Here is a 24,974-nt window from a genome sequence, read left to right as displayed (position 1 = left end):
TCTCTCTCTCTCTCTCTCTCTCTCTCTCTCTCTCTCTCTCTCTCTCTCTCTCTCTCTCTCTCTCTCTCTCTCTCTCTCTCTCTCTCTCTCTCTCTCTCTCTCTCTCTCTCTCTCTCTCTCTCTCTCTCTCTCTCTCTCTCTCTCTCTCTCTCTCTCTCTCTCTCTCTCTCTCTCTCTCTCTCTCTCTCTCTCTCTCTCTCTCTCTCTCTCTCTCTCTCTCTCTCTCTCTCTCTCTCTCTCTCTCTCTCTCTCTCTCTCTCTCTCTCTCTCTCTCTCTCTCTCTCTCTCTCTCTCTCTCTCTCTCTCTCTCTCTCTCTCTCTCTCTCTCTCTCTCTCTCTCTCTCTCTCTCTCTCTCTCTCTCTCTCTCTCTCTCTCTCTCTCTCTCTCTCTCTCTCTCTCTCTCTCTCTCTCTCTCTCTCTCTCTCTCTCTCTCTCTCTCTCTCTCTCTCTCTCTCTCTCTCTCTCTCTCTCTCTCTCTCTCTCTCTCTCTCTCTCTCTCTCTCTCTCTCTCTCTCTCTCTCTCTCTCTCTCTCTCTCTCTCTCTCTCTCTCTCTCTCTCTCTCTCTCTCTCTCTCTCTCTCTCTCTCTCTCTCTCTCTCTCTCTCTCTCTCTCTCTCTCTCTCTCTCTCTCTCTCTCTCTCTCTCTCTCTCTCTCTCTCTCTCTCTCTCTCTCTCTCTCTCTCTCTCTCTCTCTCTCTCTCTCTCTCTCTCTCTCTCTCTCTCTCTCTCTCTCTCTCTCTCTCTCTCTCTCTCTCTCTCTCTCTCTCTCTCTCTCTCTCTCTCTCTCTCTCTCTCTCTCTCTCTCTCTCTCTCTCTCTCTCTCTCTCTCTCTCTCTCTCTCTCTCTCTCTCTCTCTCTCTCTCTCTCTCTCTCTCTCTCTCTCTCTCTCTCTCTCTCTCTCTCTCTCTCTCTCTCTCTCTCTCTCTCTCTCTCTCTCTCTCTCTCTCTCTCTCTCTCTCTCTCTCTCTCTCTCTCTCTCTCTCTCTCTTTCGTTTTCTCCTCTCTTCCCATTTAAGTCAGATTTGGCTTTGAGCGAACGAGGATGAGCGAGTTGCACCTTAAATTTGCACCTTTAAAGGACAGACATATCTTGCTTTTAAATAACTTACTAAATACGCGAACACACACACTGCGAAAATCGTTATTTTCATCGCCAAAATTCTCACTACAAAAAATGAGAAATCATTGCAAAGGCTTTAAGAATTAGGACGACATTTCATCCTTTCTTTTATACACACAAAATGACTTTTGCACCTGATTTTTAACTTTGTCACGAGATTGAAAATATTCATCGCATAGAGCCTCTTTAATCAATCCAAACGAATGATAAGTTTGACCGGTAAGGTCAGGGCCCTAGGGGGGATGGCTTATGAACTATTTCTTTAAAGTGTTTTCTTTTTCGTTCACTAAATGTGTTGTTTTATTTTCCACTGAATGAATTTAAACTCAGCATAAAATAAGCAACCGAGGAAAATTTTGACTTGAAAATCCAGTTGAGCATCAATACATTCCACCAGATGGGATGATTCTTCTCTAGGAATTATGTTAGAATTAAGGTATTCATGAATCTCCAATTTTCGCACTTTTCATTGTAAATTTATTATAATATCTTTTTTTAATATTTCTCTAGAATTACTACACTTTTCTTAAAATTATCAATTGTATGATGTTTTTATAAGCTACACACCTTTACAATTACAAGATTAAAATTACAAGCCACATGTGAACGTGCATTGTCATGAAGCAAAGTCACACCTAAAGTTGAGAGTCCACAACGTTTATGGCAAGCCTTACTTTGTTTATGAGTATATTACTGTAATGCTAGCTGTTGATCGTTTGTCTATCTTCAGGAAAGTTACATTCTCGGGATGTCCCCTGCGGATCCCAGAGTGCACTGGGACCCGCAGGAGACTGGGTTTTGAATTTCTTTTGGGTGTGTGAACCCGTATGCTTCCATTTAAGGCTTAGACTGTGGTTCAAAATTGTGCATCCACGTTCCATTACATTCTTCTAGAAAAATCGTCGTTTGTGTCGGACTTTCACTTGTTTGAACCCCTTAAAGAGGCCCTAGGTGGGAAACATTTTCTATCCAGCGAAGAAGTTAGGAATCAGATGCAAAAGTGACTTCGTGGTCATAACAATAAATTTTATACTAGAGACTGCTATCAGATTTAACAATATAGTTTTGCTTATTTATTTTCACAGTTTAACGTCTAAAATGAGACACTGCCCAGAAATAAGCCAGAGAATCCAATTGGCTCCATCGTAGGTCTATTGATATCTGAAAACTATGATTTTCTGTGAGTTCTCTTTTGGTTGTTACCAGGGCCGTATCCAGGATTTTTTGGGGGGTGGGGGGAGGTTTGCAAAGTGAATTTTTCGGGGGGGGGGTACAAAAATTCAAAAAACACATGAAAATTTGGCTATATTCATTTTGTTTACGTTTTTACGAGTCGGGCAAAAATTTTGGGGTGTGTGTGGCTTCAATAAAGTATAGATACAAAAAAATAAGTTCACGGAAAAACCGTAAAATACACAATCCGTGGTTTTCGTGGATACACAAATAGCAACAACAATATACAAATCAGAGCAAGGACAGGTAAAGTGCAAAAATCTTGCTGGGGAGAGTGTTGAAAAGTAGCTGAAGTTTTCTACTGCAGATGAAAATAAGCTGTTTTTGAGCTACAGTTATTTGTCTTGTTAATTATTGAACAAATTGTGTAAAGCCAATGATAATAAAATAATAGAAATGATTGTAGTAGAATGACAATAACATAAATGATAGTAAGATAATAATAAATGCCAAAAAGAAAACTAAACAGTAAAATACAGCACATATATGTTTTTGAGCTACAGCGATTTGTCTAAATACTTACTAAGTGAGTCATGTAAAGTCAACGATAATAAAATAATAGAAATGATTGTAGATAATCGCAATAACATAAATGATATTAAGATAGTAATATAAAGAGAAAATGAAACAGTATACTACAGCACATACATGTTTTTTAGCTACTGCGGTTTATCTAGTTACTTTCTAAATAAGTCATGTGAAGCCAATTATAGTTTATACTTTCTAAGACTGTTCAAGACACATATAGTTTTCAGTAAAGCGCCATTGACGCATTAGGTTTTAGACTTTTCCATGGAGAGAAGGATGTCTGTTTGCATAGATTGTTTGTTTAATTTATGTTCTTTTTGAGTTTATTTATACTTCAATAGCAAAATATTTCTTTTCGTTTTAAGCTTCATTTGCATATTCAATTTAAGCATTACCCGCTTTAAGATCTATTTATTCATTTATATTATTACTTTTTGCATGTTTTTTGCTACGATTGTTTATTTAATTTCTGTTGGTTTTTGGGTTTCATTTATTCTTTAAAAAGGTATTTGTATCTGCTGGTCTTAGGTTTGAAATGGCCTTTACTTTTTTTTGAGAAACTTCTTTTTCGGAAAGTTGTTTTTTTAATTAATTTTTTCTCGTTTTTGATTGCAAAAAGTTTTATGTTTTTAAAGTTCCTTATTTCAAACTCAAATTTTTTTTCAAAATCAGATGTTCATCAAAGCATCAAAACTGATATCAAAGTAACAACATCAAAGTAAAAAAATGAGTTTGTGTCAACCTCGGAGTTTTTATTATCGGATGTTCGAACCATTTTTAACAAAATTGCTATCTCAAAATTCTTATCGGATGGGTTTGGGAAGAAAACGGTGTGGAGGGGGGGGGGCTAGTTGCCCTCCAATCTCTTTTGACTCTGAGAAAGTGAACTAGAACTTTTAATTTCTAATCAAATGAGCCCTCACTGAAGTTTGTACGAGCATCCCTTTCATAAGAACCATATACACCCCCAGGGCCTAGCTTGCAATGCCTGCCCCCGGGCCCTGGGGGGTTTTGTTGACACCAGAGTTTTTTTTTATCTGACCTTTGAACTATTTTTAACAAAATGGCTATTTCATTTTTTTTCGGATGCATTTGGGGGAAAGAGGCGTGGGGGGGGGGGATAGTTACCGTCTTATCTCTTTTGACTCTTAAAAACTGAACTAGAACTTTCAATTTCAAATCAAATGAGCCCTCTCTGAAGTTTAGACGAGCATCCCTTCCATAACAGCTATATATTTCCCCGGGCATAACTTACAATGTCTACCCCGGGCCCTGAAGGATTGTGTCGACCCCAGAGTTTTCGTTATAGGATCTTTGAACCATTTTGAAAAAAAATGGCTCTCTCAAAGTTCTTATCGGATGGGTTTGAGGAAAATAGGGACTGAAGAGGGGGGGGGGCTAGTCCAATCTCTTTTGACTCTTAAAAAGTGAATGAGAACTTTCAATTTCCAATCAAATGAGCCCTCTCCGAAGTTTATACGAGTATCCCTTCCATAAGACGCTTCAATATAGCCGTGGTTGGGCTTACGGAAACCCGCCTTATCGGAAGAGAGTCCGAGGATATTGATGAAGCATATCACCTGACCTGATCTGGTGACCCAAAAAGCAAGACAGATGATTTAGGCTTCGTGCTGAACGCCAGAGCCAAGAGATGCCTTCTCTCCTATAAACAAATTTCAGATATAATACTGATGGCTCAGCTCCAGCACAAGCCTAGAAAGTGGACAATTATTGTATGCTATGCTTCCACCAATCCGAGTCCTGTGGAAGTAAAGGATTCGTTCTACGCAGAGCTCTCAGCGACCATGTCTAGAGTTCCACCCCACGACATTGTCACTCTACTGGGAGACCTCAACGCGACGGTAAATGACAGGGAGGGCGTGTAGAGAAGTGTTCTCGGCCCTGTGACTCCGGATTCACTGAATGGCAACGGACAAAGACTCCTCCAGCTCTGCAATATGCATAATCTGGTCATATCAAACACGCTCTTTGAGAGACGAGATATACACAAATACGCTTGGTATAGTAACGACGGCATGACAAAGAAAATGATAGATTATGTTATGATTTCGGATCCCTGGCGCTCGTCAATAACAAATTGTCGGACTTATATTTCGGCAGGCTTTGGAAACACAGACCATAGGATGGTAGTCGCCGCACTGAGGCTGCGCCTGAGAGTGTAACGAGAAGAAAGACGGCCACCCAAGTTCGACCTGCGTAATCTGGCTACATATGAGATGCAACAGAAGTATGCTCTCGCTATCTCTAACCGGTTTAGCTGCCTCCAAGTTCTGGGTGACCCTGAAGTAGCATGGAAGTCTTTCAAAGACAACATACTCGATTCTGCTGGCAATACTATTGGCCGCAGCAGACAAAATAATAAACCCTGGATATCCCAGAAGACTCTGTCCTTGATCGAGCTGCGCCGGAAAGCCCGCTTAGCAAAGAATATGCCAGAGTACAGACGACTCAATGGCCTGCGCAATAGCCTACTGCACAGAGATAGGGGGGCCTTTGTTGGCACGAAAGCCAGTGATCTTGAAAATGCTGCAAGGAAAGGAGACACCTGCTCCCTGTAAAAACACCTCCGCGAGGTGACGGAAGGGAAGACTTCCACCGTGAGCCGTGTTTTGTCTGGTGACAGCAGCCTGCTGGATGATACTGCAGGCCAACTCTCCGCCTGGATCAGTTATTTTCTAACGCTTCTTAACACCAAGGTAGTTCATCATTCCGACCCAGATCTGATTCAAGCAGCCATGATCACACTCGAGGCTACTTCCGACCTCTTATCGCAACCGTTTACCGCCTCTGAGATTCGAAATGCTGTAAAACAGCTAGATAACAATCATGCCCCTGGCGTCTGTGGTATTTCTGCAGAACTCCTCAAGTACGGGGGTGCAGCGACGATTCTGTGGCTCCAGCTAATCTTCTCTGCTGTATGGACGACGAAAAGCATACCGAACGACTGGCGTGCTGGCATTATATTGCTGCTCTGGAATAGCAAGGGCAGCTGTCAAATCTGCTCCAACTATCGTGGGATCAAGCTTCTCTTCGTTCCTGGTAAGCTCTTCGCCACGTCACTCCTGGACAGGTGCTCCACCTTTTTGCATAGAAAGAGAAGAGTCCAGCAAGCCCGGTTCATGCCCGGTAGGTCGACGATGGAACAAATGTTCACTAAGCGCCAGTTGATCGAGAAGACGCGTTAGTTCTACCGAAAAGCGTACATCGCATTCGTGGACTTTAAGGCTGCCTTAGATTCTGTTGATCGCCGTTCACTTTGGCTGATCCTGAGAACTACGGGCCTACCTTAGAAATATTGCTCGCTTTTTGAAAAGCTGTATGACGATACGGAGAGCTGCGTGCAAGTCAATGAAAGACGCATTCCCACATTCTCGGTGAAGACTGGTGTCTGGCAAGGTTGCGCCGTCGCTCTCGAGTTCTTCAACTGCATCATAGACCATGTTATGACCAGCACGACCAATCGCCTTCAGTTCAAAGACCGGCTATTCTCAGATGCTGAATTCGCCCACGACATAGTACTAGTTGCGGACACCGTCGAAAAGGTCACCAAAGCTCTCCAGGTGCTCTCAGAAGAAGCCTCGAAAGCTGGACTGAAGATCGACTGGCAGAGAATCAAAGTTATGCTCCGCGTCCCGTTCTACTGTAAAGGAAGTCAACAACAGAAGCAACCGAGTAGATTTGGTTGAAGACTCCACTTACCTGGGATCTATTCTGTCGAGGGATGGCCTGATCGTAAAAGATCTTACATCTCGAGTAGCCAAAGCGTCGGTACTTGTTGGGAGGCTTAGCAGCATCTGGCGAAAGCCAAACATAAGCCGCATTACCAAAGTGCGCATTTACAATAAGTCAGTCAGCACCGTTCTGCTGTATGGAGCGGAGACGTGGCCAGCTGCAAAATCTATCCTCAGCGCCGTCGGTATTGCACAGATAAATCATCTCCGAAGAATCGAGGGACTTCACTGGACTGACTTCGTTAGCAACAAGACCTTCCTGTCACGTACGTCACAAACTCCTTTCTTGACGCAGCTCACCTAGCGTACTGTTCGGTGGTACGGCCACCTTTTTCGCATGTCACGAGACGCCCCATCACGGGTCACATTCGACTTCGACCCCACCTTACACAGATAGAAACGACCCGGAGGACGCCCCCCCCCCCACTAGGTGGAAAGACAAAGCCGATGAATTCCTTGCACAACCCCACAACATGGTGGAAGAAGCTGCGAGCTTGGCAAGCTATAGGTCAACCTGGAGGGGCCTGGTCTTATCGTTCTCTACGCCGAACCCTCGGCAGGAGCCTTAAGTTAAGTAAGTCAAGCCTTCCATAAGAACCATATATGCCCCCAGAGCATTACTTACAACGCCTGCCCCCTAGCCCTGGGGGGTTGCTTCCATACAGGAGTTTTTCTTATCTATCCTTTGAACTATTTTTAACAAAATGGCTATCTCAAAAGTGTCATCAGATGGGTTTGGAAAACATTTTTGAGATAGCATTTTGTTAAAAACATTTCAAAGGTCATATAAAAACAGTCCGGTGTCAACACAACCACCCAGGGCCCGGGGGCAAGCGTTGCAAGTTATGCCCTGGGAGCATATATAGCTCTTATGGAAGGGATGCTCTTATAAACTTTAGAGAGCTCATTTGATTGGAAATTGAATGTCCTAGTTCACTTTTAAGAGTCAAAAGATATCAGAGGGCAAATAGCCCCCGCCTCCATGCTTTTTTTCTTCAAACTCATCCGATAAGAACTTTGAGATAGCCTTTTTTATAAATAGTTCAAAGATCCTATCCCGGGTCGACACAGCCACCCAGGGCCCGAGGGCAGGCGTTGTAAGTTATTCCCAGTGGGAATATATGATTCTTATGGAAGGGATGCAAGTAAAAACTTCAGAGAGGGTTCATTTGATTGGAAATTGAAAGTTATAGTTCAGTTTTTGAGAGTCAAAAGAGATTGGAGGGCAACTAGACCCATCCTCCACCCCTACCCCCTTTTTCTCTAAATGTATCCGATTAAACTTTTGAGATAGCCATTTTGTTAAAAAAAAAATCAAAAATCCGATAACAAAAACTCAGGTATTGACACAACCCTCCAGGGCCCGGGGGCAGGCGTTGTTAGTTATGTTCTGGGGGCATATATGGCTATTATGAAAGGGATGCTCGTGTAAACTTCAGAGAGGGCTTATTTGATTGCAAATTGAAGGTTCCAGTTCACTTTTTAAAAGTCAAAAGTGGTCAGAGGGCAACTAGACCCCCCCCCCCTCCACGCCTTTTTTTCCAAATCCATCCGATGAAAATTTTGAGATAGCCATTTTTTTTAAAATAGTTCAAAGGTCAGAAAAACCATGGGCAGACGTTGTAAGTAATGCTGTGGGAGCATATATGGTTCTTATGGAAGGCTTGACTTACTTGACTTAAGGCTCCCGCCGAGTGTTTGGCGTAGAGAACAATGAGACCAGGTGCCTCCAGTTTGACCTATCGCTTGCAAGGCTCACAGCTTCTTCCACCGAGATGTGGGCTTGTGCGATGCATCAATCGTCTTTGTCTTTCCACTTGGTGGGGGGTGTCGTCTGGGTCACTTACATCCGTATAGGGTGGGGTCGAAGTCGAATGCGACCTGTGCTGGGGCGTCGCGCGACATGCAAAGGAGTTGGCCGTACCACCGAACAGTACGCTGGGCGAGCTGTGTCGAGAAAGGAGTTTGTGCCGTACGTGAAAGGAGGGTCTGGTTGATAACGAAGTCGGTCCAGTGAGGTCCCTCGATTCTTCGGAGATGTCTCATCTGTGCAACACCGACAGCGCTGAGCATAGATTTTGCAGCTGGCCACGTCTCCGCTCCATACAGCAGCACATAACTGACTGACGCATTGTAAATGCGCATTTTAGTAGAGCGGCTTATGTTTGACTTTTCCCTGATGCTGCTAAGCCTTTCAACAAGTACCGACGCTTTGGCTATTCGAGATGTAAGCTCTTTTGTGATCAAGCCATCCCTCGACAGAATAGATCCCAGGTAAGTGAAGTCTTCAACCACATCTACTCAGTTGCTTCCGATGTTGACTTCCTTTAGAGTAGAACGGGACGTGGGGGGCTCAAGGAGCATAACTTTGGTTTTCTGCCAGTTGATCTTCAGTTCAACTTTCGGGGCTTCTTCTGAGAGCACCTGGAGAGCTTTGGTGACCTTTTTGACGGTGTCCACAACTAGCGCTATGTTGTCGGCGAAGTCAGCATCAGAGAGTAGCCGGTCTCCGAACTGAAGACCGAGCCAAAGGTGATTCGTCGTGCTGGTCATAACATGGTCTATGACGCAGTTGAAAAGCTCGGGAGCGGTGGCGCAACCTTGCTGGATGCCAGTCTTCACCGAGAATGTGGGAATGCGTCTTCCATTTACTTGCTCGCAGCTCTCCGTATCGTCATACAGCTTTTCAAAAAGAAAGCAATATTTATGGGGTAAGCCCGAAGTTCTCACTATCAGCCAAGGTGAACGGCGATCAACCGAATCGAAGGTCTTGTTTGCTCGTTTTCTCGATCAACTGGCACAAAGTGAAAATTTGCTCCGTCGTCGACCTGCCGGGGTATGAACCCGGCTTGCTGGACTCTTCTCTTTCTGCGCAAAAAGGTGGAGCACCTGTCGAGGAGTGGCATGGTGAAGAGTTTACCAGGAACGGAGAGAAGCGTGATCCCACGATAGTTGGAGCAGATTTGACGGCTGCCCTTGCGTTTCCAGAGCAGCGATGTGATTCCAGCACGCCAGTCGTTTGGTATGCTTTCCGTCGACCATACCTCTGAAAAGATTAGCTTGAGCCACAGAATCATCGCTGCACCCCCTTACTTGAGGGGTTCTGCAGAAATACCACAGACGACAGGGGCTCGATTTTTATTTAACCTTTTACAGCATTTCGAATCTCAGAGGTGGTAAACGGATGCGATACGAGGTCGAAAGTATCCTCGGGTGTGGCCATGGCTGCTTGAATCAGATCTTGGTGGGGATAAGCAACTTCCTCGGCGTTCAGAAACGTTGAGAAGAGACTGCTCCAGGCGGAGAGTTGGCCTACATCGTCATCCAGCATGCTGTCGTCAGTAAACAAAACACGGCTCACGGCGGAAGTCTTCCCTTCCGTCAGTTCGCGGAGGTGTTTTTACAGGGAGCAGGTCTCGCCTTTCCTTGCAGCATCTTCAAGATCACTGGCTGCCTTGTCAACAAAGGTATTCCTGTCTCTGTGCAGTAGGCTATTGTGCGGGCCATTGAGTCGTCTGTACTCTGGCATATTCTTTGCTAAGTGGGCTTTCCGACGCAGCTCGATCATGGACAGAGTCTCCTGGGATATCCAGGGTTTATTCTTGTGTCTGCTGCGGCCAATGCTATTGCCAGCAGAATCGAGTATGTTATGTTTGAAAGACTTCCATAATACTTCAGGGTCGTCTAGAACTTGGAGGCAGCTAAACCGGTTAGAGATATCGAGAGCATACTTCTGTTGCATCTAAGATGTAGCCAGACTACTAAGGTCAAACTTGAGAGGCTGTTTTTCTTGTCGTTGCGCTCTCAGGCGTAGCCTCAGCGTGGCGACTACCATCCTATGGTTTGTGTTTCCAAGCTCGGCCGACCAGAAAGTCCGGCAGTTTGTTATTGACGAGCGCCAGAGACCCGAGATCATACCATAATCGATCATCTTCTTTGTCTGGCCGTCGTTACTATACTAAGTGTATTTGTGTATATCTCGTCTCTGAAAGAGCGTGTTTGATATGACCTGATTTTGCATATTGCAGAGCTGTGTCGTGTCGTGGGACTCTAAGTGACAAAGCATTGTCTAAGTGACAATGTCGTGGGGTGGGACTCTAAACAGGGTCGTTAAGAGCTCTGCGTAGAACTGATCCTTCACTTCTGCAGGATTCGGATTGGTAGGAGCATAGCATACAATAATTGTCCAGTGTTTAGGCTTGTGCTGGAGCTGAGCCATCAGTATTTTATATAAAATTTGTTAATAGGAGAGAAGGCATCTCCTGGCTCTGGCATTCAGCACGAGGCCTACACCTTTTGTCTTGCTTTTTGGGTCACCAGACCAGATCAGGTGATATCCTTCATCAATATCCTCAGACTCTTTTCCGACAAGGCGGGTTTTCATAAGCCCAGCCACAGCTAAATTGAAGCGTCTTATGAAAGGGATGCTCGTATAAACTTCGGAGAGAGCTCATTTGATTGGAAATTGAAAGTTCTCGATCACTTTTTAAGAGTCAAAAGAGATCGGGGGGCAACTAGCCCCCCCCCCCCACGCCTTTTTTTCAAAATCCATCCGATGAAAATTTTGTGATAACCATTTTGTTAAAAATAGTTCAAAGGTCAGATAAGAAAAACTCCTGTATGGATGCAACCCCCCCAGGCCCGGGGGCAGACGTTGTAAGTAATGCTCTGGGGACATATATGGTTTTTATGGTAGGCTTGACTTACTCGACTTAAGGCTCCTGCCGAGGGTTCGGCGTAGAGATCGGTTAGACCAGGCACCTCCAGGTTGACCTATGGCTTGCCAGGCTCGCAGCTTCTTCCACCGGGATGTGGGCTTGGGCGAGGAATTCATCGGCTTTGTCTTTCCACCTAGTGGGGGGGCGTATTCTGGGTCGCTTCCATCCGTGTAGGGTGGGGTCGAAGTCTAATGCAACCCGTGCTGGGGCGTCGCGTGACATGCAAAGGAGGTGGCTGCGTCTTCTCGATCAACTGGCGCATAGTGAAAATTTGCTCCGTCGTCGAACTCCCGCGTTGCTGGACCCAGGAACGGAGAGAAGCGTGATCCCACGATAGTTGGAGCAGATTTGACGGCTGCCCTTGTGTTTCCAGAGCAGCGATTTGATGGCAGCACGCCAGTCGTTCGGTATGCTTTCCGTCGTCCATACAGCTGAGAAGATTAGCTTGAGCAACAGAATCATCGCTGCACCCCCGTACTTGAGGAGTTCTGAATACCACAGACGCCAGGGGCTCGATTCTTATTTAACTGTTTAACAGGATTTCGAATCTCAGAGGTGGTAAACGATTGCGATACGAGGTCGGAAGTAGCTTCGGGTTTGGCCATGGCTGCTTGAATCAGATCTGGGTCGGGATCAGCAACTGTCTCGGCGTTCAGAAGCGTTGAGAAGTGACTGTTCTTCGCTTTAAGGTCTCCTAGTAGAGTAACAATTCTGTGGGATGGGACTCTTGATACGGTCGCTGAGAGCCCTGCGTGGAACTGATCCTTCACTTCCTCAGGATTCGGATTGGTGGGAGCATAGCATACAATGATTGTCCAATTTCTATGCTTATGCTGGAGCTGAGCCTTCAGTATTTTATCTTAAATTTGTTTATAGGAGAGAAGGCATCTCTTGGCTCTGGCATTCAGCACGAAGCCTACACTTTCGTCTTGCTTTTTTGGTCACCAGACCAGATCAGGTGATATCCTTCACCAATATCCTCGGGCTCTCTTCCGACAAGGGGGGTTATCGTAAGCCCAGCCACAGCTAAATTGAAGTGTTTTATGGAAGGGATGCTCGTATAAACTTCGGATAGGGCTCATTTGATTGGAAATTTAAAGTTCTCGTTCACTTTTTAAGAGTCAAAAGAGATCGGAGGGCAACTTGACCCCCCCCCCTCCCTCTCCACGCCCTATTTTCCTCAAACCCATCCGATAAGAACTTTGAGAGAGCCATTTTTTTTCAAAATAGTTCAAAAATCATAGAACGAAAACTCCGAGATCGACACAATCCTTCAGTACCCGTGGTAAGCGTTGTAAGTTATGCCTGGGGGCATATATAGCATGTTATGGAAGGGATGCTCGTATAAACTTCAGAGAGGGCTCAATTTATTGGAAATTGAAAGTTCTAGTTCAGTTAAATCAAAAGAGATCAGATGGTAAAAAATATAAATGTTTTTACCTTTATAACTTTAATAAATCAAATAACATTAACATTTTGATTACTAAATATCAGTATATGTGTATTAAACTGACAATACACATTCATTTGTATTTTTTCAGTAAAGTGCAAATTTTGTTCCGGCCTTGGGAAGGCACAGGAGTTTTAAGCCCACCGTATGTTAATTTCTGCTCGTTTTGAGTTTGACTCGGTTGATAATTTTAATTTCTCTTCGTTTTTGGTTTCATTTATTTATTGATGCTGATTTGTGGTAGTTTCACGCTTGGTAGATTATTTGATTTTATTTTTGCTCATTTTTGTTGAATGGAGTTCTTTAATTTTCTTTAAAAAACTTATTTTGTGGAAAAAGTTTTTTAAATTAATTTCTGTTCGTTTTATATTGACATAGTCTTTTCAGTGAAAAAGAAAATAATACTTTAAATCTTTTCGTTTTTTTAAGTCTTTATAGTTTGGCCTTCTATTTGTATGCTTGAGAAATATTTTCAGTAATTTTTAACAGCATATACCCTTTAAAAATCTGGACACAAATAGTAGTGTTTAATTTCGTTTCATACCTCCTCTAGTTGACCTGAAATGGAAAACTTGATGCCATTCGCAAAAAATCTGCTTAATTTCTTCGATAGCTTGGATACACTTGCGCTATTTTGACTTGGTTAAATTTTAAGAGCAGAAGAAGCCCCGAAAGTTTGAACATAATACCCTCAGTCGTTCTTGGGATACTGCTGAGATGCCTTATCGGGAATTAGCATTAACGCAGTAGATTTTGATTTAATCTTAAGGCAACATTTAGTTTTTAAACATAAAGGCAAATGGGAGGGTGGGCGTGGGATCAGTTGCCCTCCAATCACTTTCGACTATTAAAAAGGGCATCAGACATCTCTATTTTCAATCGAATGAGCCCTTTTCGAAGTTCCCATGACAACTCTTCGATACGAGGTGCCCTGGTCTAAACAACAACAACAACAAAAATCATACATTATACCCACATCAATCTTTGATATAAAAATTTCAATTCTTCCAGTCACTTTCGATGATTAAAAAGGGCACTAGGCCTTTCGATTTCCAATCGAAGGAGCCCTTTTGAGTTTCTATGACAACGCTTTCTATAAACACCTTATATGCCCCCAGGGCATAAATTACAACCCTGACCCTAAGGGCTGTGCGGGTGGTTGTCATCCTCTAAGACATAATTTTCAGAACTTTCACCTACGTTAAACAAAATGGCTATCTCAAAATTTTGATTGGATGTGTTTGGGAAAATGATGGTCGTGAGAGGAGCGTTAGTCGCTCTCCAATCACTTTTAACTATTAAAAAAGGCACTAGCCCTTTCGACTTCCAATAAAATGAGCCCTTTGGAAGTTTTTACGACAACGCTTTCAATAAAAACCTTTTATGCCCCCAGGGCATAACTTACAACCCTTGCCCTGAGGGCTGGGGGGGGTGTCATCCTCAAAGACCTAATTTCCAGAACTTTCTACTACGTTGAAGAAAATGGCTATCTGAAAATTTTGATTGGATATGGTTGGATGAATGGTGTGCGAGAAAGCGTGGTTAGTTATCCTCCACTCACTTTCTACTATTAAAAAGGGCACTAGCCCTCTCAATTTCCAATTGAATGAGCCCCTTTTGAAGTTTTTACGACAACTCTATCTATAAAAGCATTCTATGCCACAAGGACATAACTGACAGCCTTTGCTCTGGGGGCTCTGGGGGGTTTGTCATCCTTAAATACATAATTTCAAGAACTTTCAACTACGTTGAACAAAATAGCTATTTCTAAACTTGGATTGAATGTGTTTGGGGAAATGGTGGGCGTGTGAAGGGGGTTCAATTACTCTCCACTCACTTTCGACAATTAAAAAGGGCAATTTCAATTTTCAAACAAATGAGCCTTTTTTGAAATTTCTACAACAACTTTCAATATAAACCTAATATGCCCCCAGGGCATAACTTACAACCCTTGCACTTAGGGCTCTGAGGGAGTTATCATCCTAAAAAACCTAATTTCCAGAACTTTCGATTACGTTGAACAAAATGGATATCTCAAAATTTTGATTGGATGCGCTTGGGGAAATGGTGGGCGTGAGAGGGGGGTTAATTGTCCTTCAATCACTTTCGACTCTTAAAAGGGCACTAGCCCTTTCAATTTCCAATTTAATGAGCCCTTTTTGATGTTTTTACAACATTTCTTTCTATAAAAAACTTTCTATATGCCCCCAGGGCATAACTTACAAACCTTACGCTGAGGGTTGTGGGGAGGATGGGTTGTCATCCCTAAAGACCTAATTTTCAGAACTTTCAACTACGTTGAACAAAATGGCTATCTAAAAATTTTTATTGGATGTGTTTGGGGAAAAAGTGGGCGTGAGAGGGGTGTTAGTTGCCCTCCAATTTCTTTTGACTATTAAACAGGGCAATAGCCCTTTGAATTTTCAATCGAAAGAGCCTTTTTCAAGTTTTTACAACAAAGCTTTCAATAAAAACCTTATATGCCCCCAGGGTATAACTTATAACCCTTGCCCTGAAGACTGTGGAGGGAATGTCCTGCTCAAAGGTATAATTTCCTGAACTTTAAACTGCGGGAAACAAAATGGCTGTCTCAAAATTTTGATTTGATGTGTTTCGGGAAATGTTGGGCGTGGAAGGGGTGTTAGTTGCTTTCCAATCACCTTCGACTATTAAACAGGGCACTAGCCATTTCAATTTCCAATCGAATGAGCCCTTTTTGAATTTTCTACAACAACACGTTCTATAAAAACCTTATATGCCCTAGCGCATAACTTACAACCCTTGTCCTGAGGGCTTTGGGGGAGTCTCCTCCTCAAAAAACTAATTTCTATCTAGAAACTAACTACGCTGAACAAAATGGCTATCTAAAAATTTTGATTGGATATGTTTGCGGGAAAGGTGGACGTCAGAGGGGGGTTAGTTGCCCTCAAATCACTTTCGACTATTAAAAAGGGCACTAGATCTTTGAATTTCCAATCGAATGAGCTCTTTTTCAAGTCTCTACGACAAAGCTTTCAATAAAAACTTATATGCCCCCAGGGCATAGCTTATAACCCTTGTCCTGAAGACTGTGGAAGGAGTGTCCTGCTCAAAGGTATAATTTCATGAACTTTAAACTGCGTGGAATAAAATGGCTATCTCAAAATTTTGATAGGATGTTTTTGGGGAAATGGTGGGCGTGGAAGGGGTGTTATTTGCCTTCCAAGATTTTTCGACTATTAAAAAGGGCCCTAGCCATTTAAATTTCCAACCTAATGAGCCCTTTTTGAAGTTTCTACGACAATGTTATAAAAACCTTATATGCCCCCAGGGCATAAATTACAACGCTTGCCCTGAGGGCTGTGGGGGGGGTTGTCATCCTCAAAGACCTAATTTCCAGAATATAAAACTACGTTGAATAAAATGGCTATCTCAAAATTTTGATTGGATGTGTTTGGCTATCAACAAAATGGCTATCTCAAAATTTTGATTGGATGTGTTTGGGGGAATGATGGGGGTGGGGGGGCACTTGTTGCCCTCCAATCATTTTCGACTATTAAAAAGTGCACTAGCTACTCCAATTTCCAATCGAATGAGGCCTTTTCGAAGTTTCTACGAGAACTCCTTCGATACCGAGTGCCCTGGTATGGAAAACAAAATACAAAAAAATAAATAATACATTGTGCCAACATCGTTCTTTACTTAGGCAGCGCAATACCCCCCCCCCCCCTAATGTGCAAATATATAGCCCAAATTTGTTTCTAAAGTATTATATTTTTATCTTAATTTGGTATATCATTAGGATTGAGCGTCAGAGAAACACATATTAGAAGAACATTAGGTAGGGCGTAGGTATCATACAAGTACCGAAATGATTATAGCAGAATCACACTAACATAAAGGAAAGCAAGACAATAATTAATTCCAAAAAGAAAAAGAAATAACACGAATACAAGACTTGTTTTCTGACACACACTATAATCCCAACATTTTTTCTTTTACTATTTTTCATCTAATTTCGATGTGACTCGCCTGTTTTGTTAGGATCCTCTGTAATTTTGTTATATACGTCATTTTCTGTCTTTCTTTTCTTTTCTTTTTTGTTCTCTTATACTCTATTTGTTATTTTGTTTACAACGTGTCATAAATAAGTGTTTCGTGTCATAAATAAATGTTAATGTTTCAAGCAGAAAATCAAATTTGGAATTTTTCTTCTTTTTCTTTTTTTCTTGGCTTATGAACCATGTTTTAAACTTCAGGTTTTTTTTACCCCCATCTATTATATTAAAATCTTCAAATTTTATGTCTATATTTGGATTTTTGAGATTCTGCTATGTTTGGAGCTGTTATTCTGTTGCTGTCAACAGCCACTACATTCTTGATTTTTTTTTTTTTTTTTTTTTTTTTTTTTTTTTTATTATTATTATTCTAGTACACCATTTATGCAGTTACACTCAATCACTATAATGCTATGACCCACTATAACTCTGCATTGTAACACAATTAAACGTTAATGAACACCATAACTCACTCAACATACAACTCTATAGCTAAAACATTTCAATAATTTTCGAAGTTTTAATAACTCGATTTGAATTTCCACTCTGTCTGAACTTACCAATCGCCTTTTTGCTGCTTCTAACAAACATTAAACTATACATCCTAGAATTCTTTATTTTTTGTAATTTTGCTCACATGCATTACCATTTAAATATTCTAGTGATGCTCAAATTTTTCAAAACTAGGCAGCACTGAAATTTGGTCGCACAAAAAAAATAACCAGTAGAAAATGTTAAATCCTTCGTCTATTAAATCCTAACCTCTGAAAAAGACTGCTCAAAAGCAATCAAGCGAAGACTTGGCCAGGCTATGCAAAAACTTCTTACCAATTTGGGAAAGCAAGGCTCTGGCAACTTCTCTAAAGGTGAGATTCTTCAACCCTTCTCATAATGCCCATCACCTTATACTCAAGCAAAACTTGGTGAAAAAGGCTGATGATGAGCAAAGAATCTCCGCGTTTGAAACTAAATGCCTTACTTAGGCACATTGGGAGAACTACCTACGTTTACCGAGTCTCAAATGAAGACCTCCGAAAACTACTCCGTTGCCCCCGAACCATCACAAACTGACTCAAAAAGTAACAGTTTCGCTGGCTTTAGCCCTATTCAGTGAGTGTCCTCGCAAGAGATGGACCGATAACTTCCTAGACCATAACTGGCCCCAGCTACTACGTCTAGCGACAGACAGATTGAAATACGGTAGCCAAATTCATCGTCTGCCTAAAAGAGAAGTACCAATACAACCACAAACCCAGGACGGGACTTAATCAAGTAAGCCAGGGGTAGAATTTGGAAGGCCTGGAACCAAGACCACCTGCGTGATTTTTTTTTTCAAGACGTACCAGGAAATAATTATAAAGGGGGGAGGGCTTACCACCTCACCATTAACTGTGGGTGTCCTTTCTCAGAGCCTGCCTCCAAGTTGGGAAGATCATGTTTTTAATTTTTGCTTTTAAAATTCTTTATAGAAAGACTTTTTCATTGTTCGTCCTTTCCTCTCGGCCTGAGTGGGGTCAGGTTATAACTTGAGTCATAACTGAGTGGGCTCAGGTCATAACTGAGTGGGGTCAGGTCATACCTCCCTAATAACTGGAATTCCATTCACGCCTCTACAAAAAGGTGTTTAATAGAACATAGTTTGTATTACAGTCATTGTAGGCAAAAACATTTCGTCCTGTTTCACCTGGGATTTATTTTGTAATTTCTCTTTTGTCTCAAATTATCCCACCTTCTTTTTTGGGACATATAGTATAGTGCCAAGGGTATGAAATATTTTATGTAAAAATATTTATTAAAACAGTCTTACTTGATAATCAGTATGAGAAGTGGATAGTTGTAATTATACGGTTTATGTAATTACCAAGGACATCAATAATAAAAATACAAAATTGTGCCCTGGACTCATCTTAGGTCTATTCTCGCCTGCAAAATCGCAATTTTCTAAAAATTTTCTTTTGGTTGTTTCAACCTAACGAAGTTTTTGGGCATTGTCTCATTTTTGTCAGTGTTGCCACGTTGAACGGTTGAAATAAGTAAGTATAATTAACTAGTTAAATTTGACAACGCTTTCCGCCTTAAAATTCAATCATTAACAATCCGTTCGTTCCCAAAGACAACTATACTTCACAGGAAAACTACAACCTCTTAAGTTGTTTGGTGCCATGTGTTTTTAGCTGATTTTTTGCTGGTTTTTCAACCATTTTTTTTTTATTTTACGTCCACTAGTACCAAAAAACTGCAGATATATATGGTTGTATTAGTTTCTATTTCTCCAATTCAAACAATTGAATTTCATTCCACTGTCCTCGGTACTACGAATTTTCAAATGTCATATTTAAATCCGTTTGTGCCAAAATGATTCATTTTTAATTTCAGACGGTATTTTGAGGATGCAGCTGCGAACATCCGGCTTGAATCAAAGGACCAAGAGTAAGCATCTATTTTTTTTTCTTTCTCCTACTCCTTTTTCTCTCTTACTCCTCTTTCCTTCCTTCTCTCACTTTCTCCCTCCTCTCCCTACTCCTCCCCTCTCTCACTCGAACATCCGGCTTGAACCAAGAGTAAGCATCTATCTTTTTTCCTTTCTCCTACTCCCTTTTCTCTCTTAATCCTCCTTCCCTCTCTCTCTCACTTTCTCCCTCCTCTCCCTACTCCTCCCCCCTCTCTCTCACTCGAACATCCGGCTTGAACCAAAGGACCAAGAGTAAGCATATATATTTTTTTCCTTTCTCTCACTCCTTTTTTGCTCTTACTCCTCCCTCCTTCCCTTCCTCTCTTACTTTCTTCCTACCTTTAACTTGATAAGGATTTTTTCAAACCTCAAGCTAACTGTACGGCCAAAGTAAAATAAGGTCAAACATAGTTGTTTTGGTAGTATTCTGACCTCTTAAAATGAGCTTAAATTCCCTCTGAATGTGGCACTGTTTTCACAACTGATCTATTTTAGTTTCTAATATAATTGTAACACTCAGATTATCGAAGTATTTTGCCATTTTGTTTTTGGGATTGCAAAGTTTATTTACAAATATTTGCAAAAGGGTTATTCTGGTTAAGACATTTAAGGATTTTGTAAGGCGACATTTTGCCATTTTTAATATTGAAAGTGTAATAATTAAAAACGTCAATTACCAGGGAGATTCCAATTCTTTGTCCGGGGAAACCCAGAAAAAGTCCTAACAGTGGAACTGGTGACTGTATACAGAACAATTAACAATTACAAATCAATACAAACTTGCCATCAAATATATTTAAATGTGATGATTAAAAATTGAATTAAAAATGTTATGATAATTAGAAATATAGTTAAAAATCATGAATTGTAATTAAAATGTGATGACTAACAACGTTGATTGCGAGGGAGATTTCGGAGAAGCTCCGGTTTTCTTTCGGATAAATTCGATAAAACACCGAAAAGTTCAGGTACAACGGCAGGGTTGAAAATTATACACCAGTTTACGTATTTCCCCAGCGGTTTTGGGGGCTCCAAATATCGTTATTGTAGAATTTTGCGGATCGCTCTTTAGTCGAAAACCACAATTCTTCTTGAGGAGTGACGTTATCTGGGTTGTCAAATCAGTTACCCTGCAACGCCTGGTTAGATACCACAAGAGTAAAGATGCTGGAAGGTCTAAAATCGAATGAGCTCCGTTTATCAGCTCCACCTTGTCAAGGGTGAGTTAGTGTAGTACGTGCATTAATCGCACTAAATCAACATCGTGAACCAGTAATGTGTAATACGTCTTAGTAATAAAATTCCACTTTGGCACAGATGAGTTAGTGCAGTGTGTGCTCAGTCGCACTAAATCAAATTCGTGAACCAGTAATGAGTAATACACTTTAATAATAAAATTTGGACAAGTTCCCCCCCCCTCGAATGGTTGTTTTCGAATTTAAGGATGATTGTATTATTATTTTCTCTTTTATTTAAATTTAGATAATTGAAAATGTACGATATCGTCTTGTAGGCTATTACCGCGTGCAGAAATTTGATAGGATTTCATTTTTTAGAGAAATTGAGGTATTCTGTAAGATAGGCCTACAATTATTACAAATTAACAACCATGCATTTTCTGGCGGCATTTGACTTAACCTAGCAAACCTACATTTAGCTGTTGGTAAGGGTAATAGGTGACAAAAACTAGACCCATAGTTAATTGCGCATGAATGGGCAAATCTGATTCTCTAGGTTCTCTACACCTTTCTCTTTTTATCATTTTTCTGAAGCTGCTGTATCTTTCAGTTCTGAAGCTACTGTATATGTTTTTGTTTCCAGTTCGTCGCTTTCTGTCTTTTTTTCTCTTTGCATTCTATCAGTGCACAATTGATGTATTAGATGCGTTTTAAATATATTGTATTTATTTTCATTGTTATTTAATGAGCTGACCTTAATTACTTCAATTCAACGTCATCATTTTGTATCTTTCTTTTTTTAATTTGAATAGAACTTGATGTTTGAATTTAATATTTTTGAAAATAACTGAGAGCTAAAAGAATAGTAATAAAAAAGTGGGTAATGTTACTATTTAAAGAGTTGTGTGGCTAGACTCAAAGCCATAGAAAGCGAATGTTATGGTATTGCCATGCAAAATATTATGCGGAATGTTGTGGCAAATTGTTATAGTAATTGTTATGGCATCGTTATTGCAAAATGGTATGGCACTGTTATGGCGAATTGTTATGCCAATGTGGCGAATATTATGGCAATTAGTAAGCAAATGTTATGGTATTGTTCACTGCATCGTGGCTGCGGAAATTTTAGTAATGATTATTAAAATAGTAATAAATACGAAAAAATCCAAAAGAGTGATTGAACAAAGCTCTGGTGATGAGTAGTACCGTCACCAGACGGTGTTTGTTTGTGCGATGTTTGTTGCGTGTCACCAGCTAAGGGTTCTTTTGGGAATGAGTGGGATTTTAACCCATATTAGGATCTTCTCTCTTATTTACACAGTAGTCTCAATTCACAAATTGTAGGGGGAGGAGGAATAAGGATTTTTAAATTTTTGTCAATGAAAATACAAAAAAGGTGTTTTTCGATATTTAGGCAGGAGGCATTTCTTTTTTTCGACTTTCTTAATTAAAATGCCAAAAAAAAAATATTTTTAACCTAGAGGAAGTTTCTTTGTTATTTTATATTTGGGAGTATTTATCACCCTTTCCAGAGTTCATCACAATTTTTCCTACTTGGTTTTAGATACTGCTATAGATATTACTTTATATCTATTCAGGCAACAAATCTATGGTTAATGTAGTATGCTACTATCAATATCAGGCAATATAGATGCTTCTATAGATGCTACTTGGTATCTATTAAGGTAATAAATCTATAGTTAAAGTCTAATTTAAAGACTCTATTTGACGGTACTTGGAAAGTGCTTTCATTTTTTCGTTTTTATTTTTATTTTTTTGTGAGGTAATTAGTAATAGACGAAAGTATAGCTAGGAGAAGCTATATCGTGTAGTTGTTGTATTCTAACAAACTTGGGTTACTTTCTGATTACTATGGTTTGACATTTCAAACGTAATAGTGGTGACAGAGATTAGACCGGTTAGCTTAATGAAGTAATGGCGCCAATTTATGGAAATGTTGGAGGAGGGGTGTATATTTCTTTCAAATCTAAAGTGGTGGTGGCAAAAGATATTCTTCAAAATCATTTTTTTTTCTTTTTATTAAAAGTAACAAGATAAAGTATTTTTTCAATGAAAATACCAACAAATTTTTTTTTGCTATTTAGGGGGGGGGGGCAAAAAGTGTAGTGGTTAAATGCCCCCTCTCCCGCCCTCCTCACATGGTCCTACTTCCATGAAGTGCTTTAGACAGGTGCTAAGATTGATCTACTTTTCGACCAACCGTTTTACATTAGAGATTATGTGGCGAATCATCTAACTCGTTGCTGCGCTGATCGTTGCTGGGCATCTGCTGGGCTGATCGTTGCTGAGCATCTCTAGTTGTCTTTGGTGCATTTCAGTGTTCTGGGGCTAGTTATCTAGTAGGCAAGATTGCTCATCATCGGTGTTTGGTGGGCAATAGTGACGTCAATGATTAGGACGATTAGCATCGTGAAACTGCATGGACAATTGGTAGGAAGGCTAAGTATATATTGCACTATTTTCCAACGTTTCAGTAACGTATCCGTGTAAAGGGTAGGCTTCTTTTTATAAAGATGGCAGGGTTTTTTTGGCATATAATTTAAATGCGTAAGACATCGACGCTCAAAAAAAAACATTTGTTAGCCCAACTCACCAATAAGCATGTTAAGTGAGAATGGAAAGTATTTTCACAAATCCAGTACTAAAAATGCTCACTCTCATTGGCCAATAATCAAAAACTTAAGTAAGACGGGTAAGTCAGGGCTTTTAGCGTATTGGGGTTACATAACGGGAAGTCAGCTAGTGTAACTTGGCGTTTCATATGCAATACTGAAGTCAAATATTGCATGTGTTAGCACCATGAGAATGTTATCAACAAATGCAAGGATATTCAGTAACTCTAATAAATAAGGGTTAGCGAAACCAAATGTCTTAACGCTAATTTTCATTTCACACTGTTTATATTAGGGTCGTTTTTTAGCACTAAGATCTTACATCTAAGATCTTTCATCTTTCTGCAAAGATTATCGTTTTTTAAACTCATCTTTGTTCCAATATCTTAAAGCACACTGATGTTAGCAAAAAGCGTGAAAGACGCCATCTTTCTGCCATATAGAACAATGATGAGAGAACTTTGATGATATACTCATCATTGTTCTCAGACCGCTGATCAGACAAAAAAGATGAAAGACGTTTGCATAAAAACGACAAAAGATGTAAGATCTCTGTTCAAATATTTCACTTTTAAGCGTTTTCTTACAAAAAATGTAAGATCTTAGCACATTGATGAGTGAAAAAACGGCCCTATTATAACGGAGGTGGCGAATGTTGTTATATCCGAGCCGTACTATAATCACACATGCCGATGAAAAGGTCCCGCACGACTAAAATGCAAAAAATACTTGCCGTGCACCGTTTTGTGAGTTAAGTTTATATAATTAATCAATGAGAGTGGTAACAGACAGTAAGCTCTACGAAAAAGGGGGTTCAACCCCACTTCCTGGGGCTATAATAAGAGGAAGACGGAGATGGCTAGGACACGCTCTGTGCATGAACAATGACAGACTGCCAAAGATTGTCCTTTACGGCCAACCGTCTAGGGTTAAACGAAAAACAGGTCGTCCCCGAATCGGGTGGGAGGAGGTCTTAAAAAAGATTTAATGTTAAGAGATTGGTCTATGAGTAGATGAAAATAGAAGAGGAGCGTGCGTAGCTGCGTTGGCCTGAGTTGGCTTGGTGCTGCTGTGAGTTATCAGTAGTAGAGGTAGATAAAAGTCCACCCGACAGTATAAAACGACGAATGTTAGTTTTTAAAGGTTAGTTGCTTTTTTATTGTCTGGTCGACTTTTATGTCTATATTTTTTTTTCTTATTTCTGCACAAAGTATAGTTGAAAAAACGTTTTGATGGAAATACTTGTTGTTATTTTTCTTTTTTCACTGTCTGATTTACGTTGTTTTATTGTTTTTCCTGCGTTTTCTCGTTTCATCATACTTAGCCAGAAAGATCTTGTTTAGGGGGTGGGGGTACCATGCCCGTTTTGACCCCTCCCTTCCAGGATTTTAACAAATTCTAAATTTGCTCCTTTTTTGTTTTTAGGATAGTTGATCGTATTCTACGTCGCTACTTGAACAAATCTAGAGTGATACAAATGTGCTTGAAGAGATAAGTTTGTCTGTTTTGTTGCTTTGTCCCAATCTTTGTTATATTTAAATGCTTTACTGCCATTATTATTAAATTCTATTTTTGTTTGCGAAGTGATTTATGTTAAGCGAATTCACTCTTAAAAGAGCGCAGCGGAGCTTGCATTTACTTCAGTTATTGTATAGTGATTCGCCATTTCTACGTTTATAGGGGGACTAGCTTACCCGTCGCGCGTTGCTGCGATATCAGAAGAAAGGAAAATCTACCTTAGAAAATTTCCCCTACCGAAAATTTCTCCCTCCGTGAAATTACCCCCGCGGAAAGCTATCCGCCGGAATATTCCCTTCTGTGAGAAACTTCGTCCGAGAAAACCCCCCTGTGGAAAATTCGCCCTGGGAAATC

General features: G+C 40.8%; 1 protein-coding gene across 1 annotated transcript in view; it reads left to right on the top strand.

Moving 5' to 3' along the window:
- Sec5 (exocyst complex component secretory 5) overlaps positions 1–24,685 on the top strand; it is a 142,848-nt gene extending 118,163 nt beyond the window's left edge. The window contains exons 8-9 of the mRNA XM_089097972.1: positions 19,216–19,269; positions 24,528–24,685. Coding sequence (XP_088954098.1) covers positions 19,216–19,269; positions 24,528–24,597 — 124 coding nt within the window. The 3' untranslated portion in view covers positions 24,598–24,685. The remainder of the gene's footprint in view (positions 1–19,215; positions 19,270–24,527) is intronic.
- The last annotated feature ends 289 nt before the right edge of the window (positions 24,686–24,974 follow it).

This window comes from Artemia sp. Qi Xiang Cuo, chromosome 12, assembly GCF_049724085.1.
Source record: "Artemia sp. Qi Xiang Cuo chromosome 12, ASM4972408v1, whole genome shotgun sequence".
NCBI lineage: Eukaryota > Metazoa > Arthropoda > Branchiopoda > Anostraca > Artemiidae > Artemia > Artemia sp. Qi Xiang Cuo.
The sequence above is the reverse complement of the archived record's forward strand: the minus strand, read 5'-3'. Positions and strand labels throughout refer to the sequence as shown.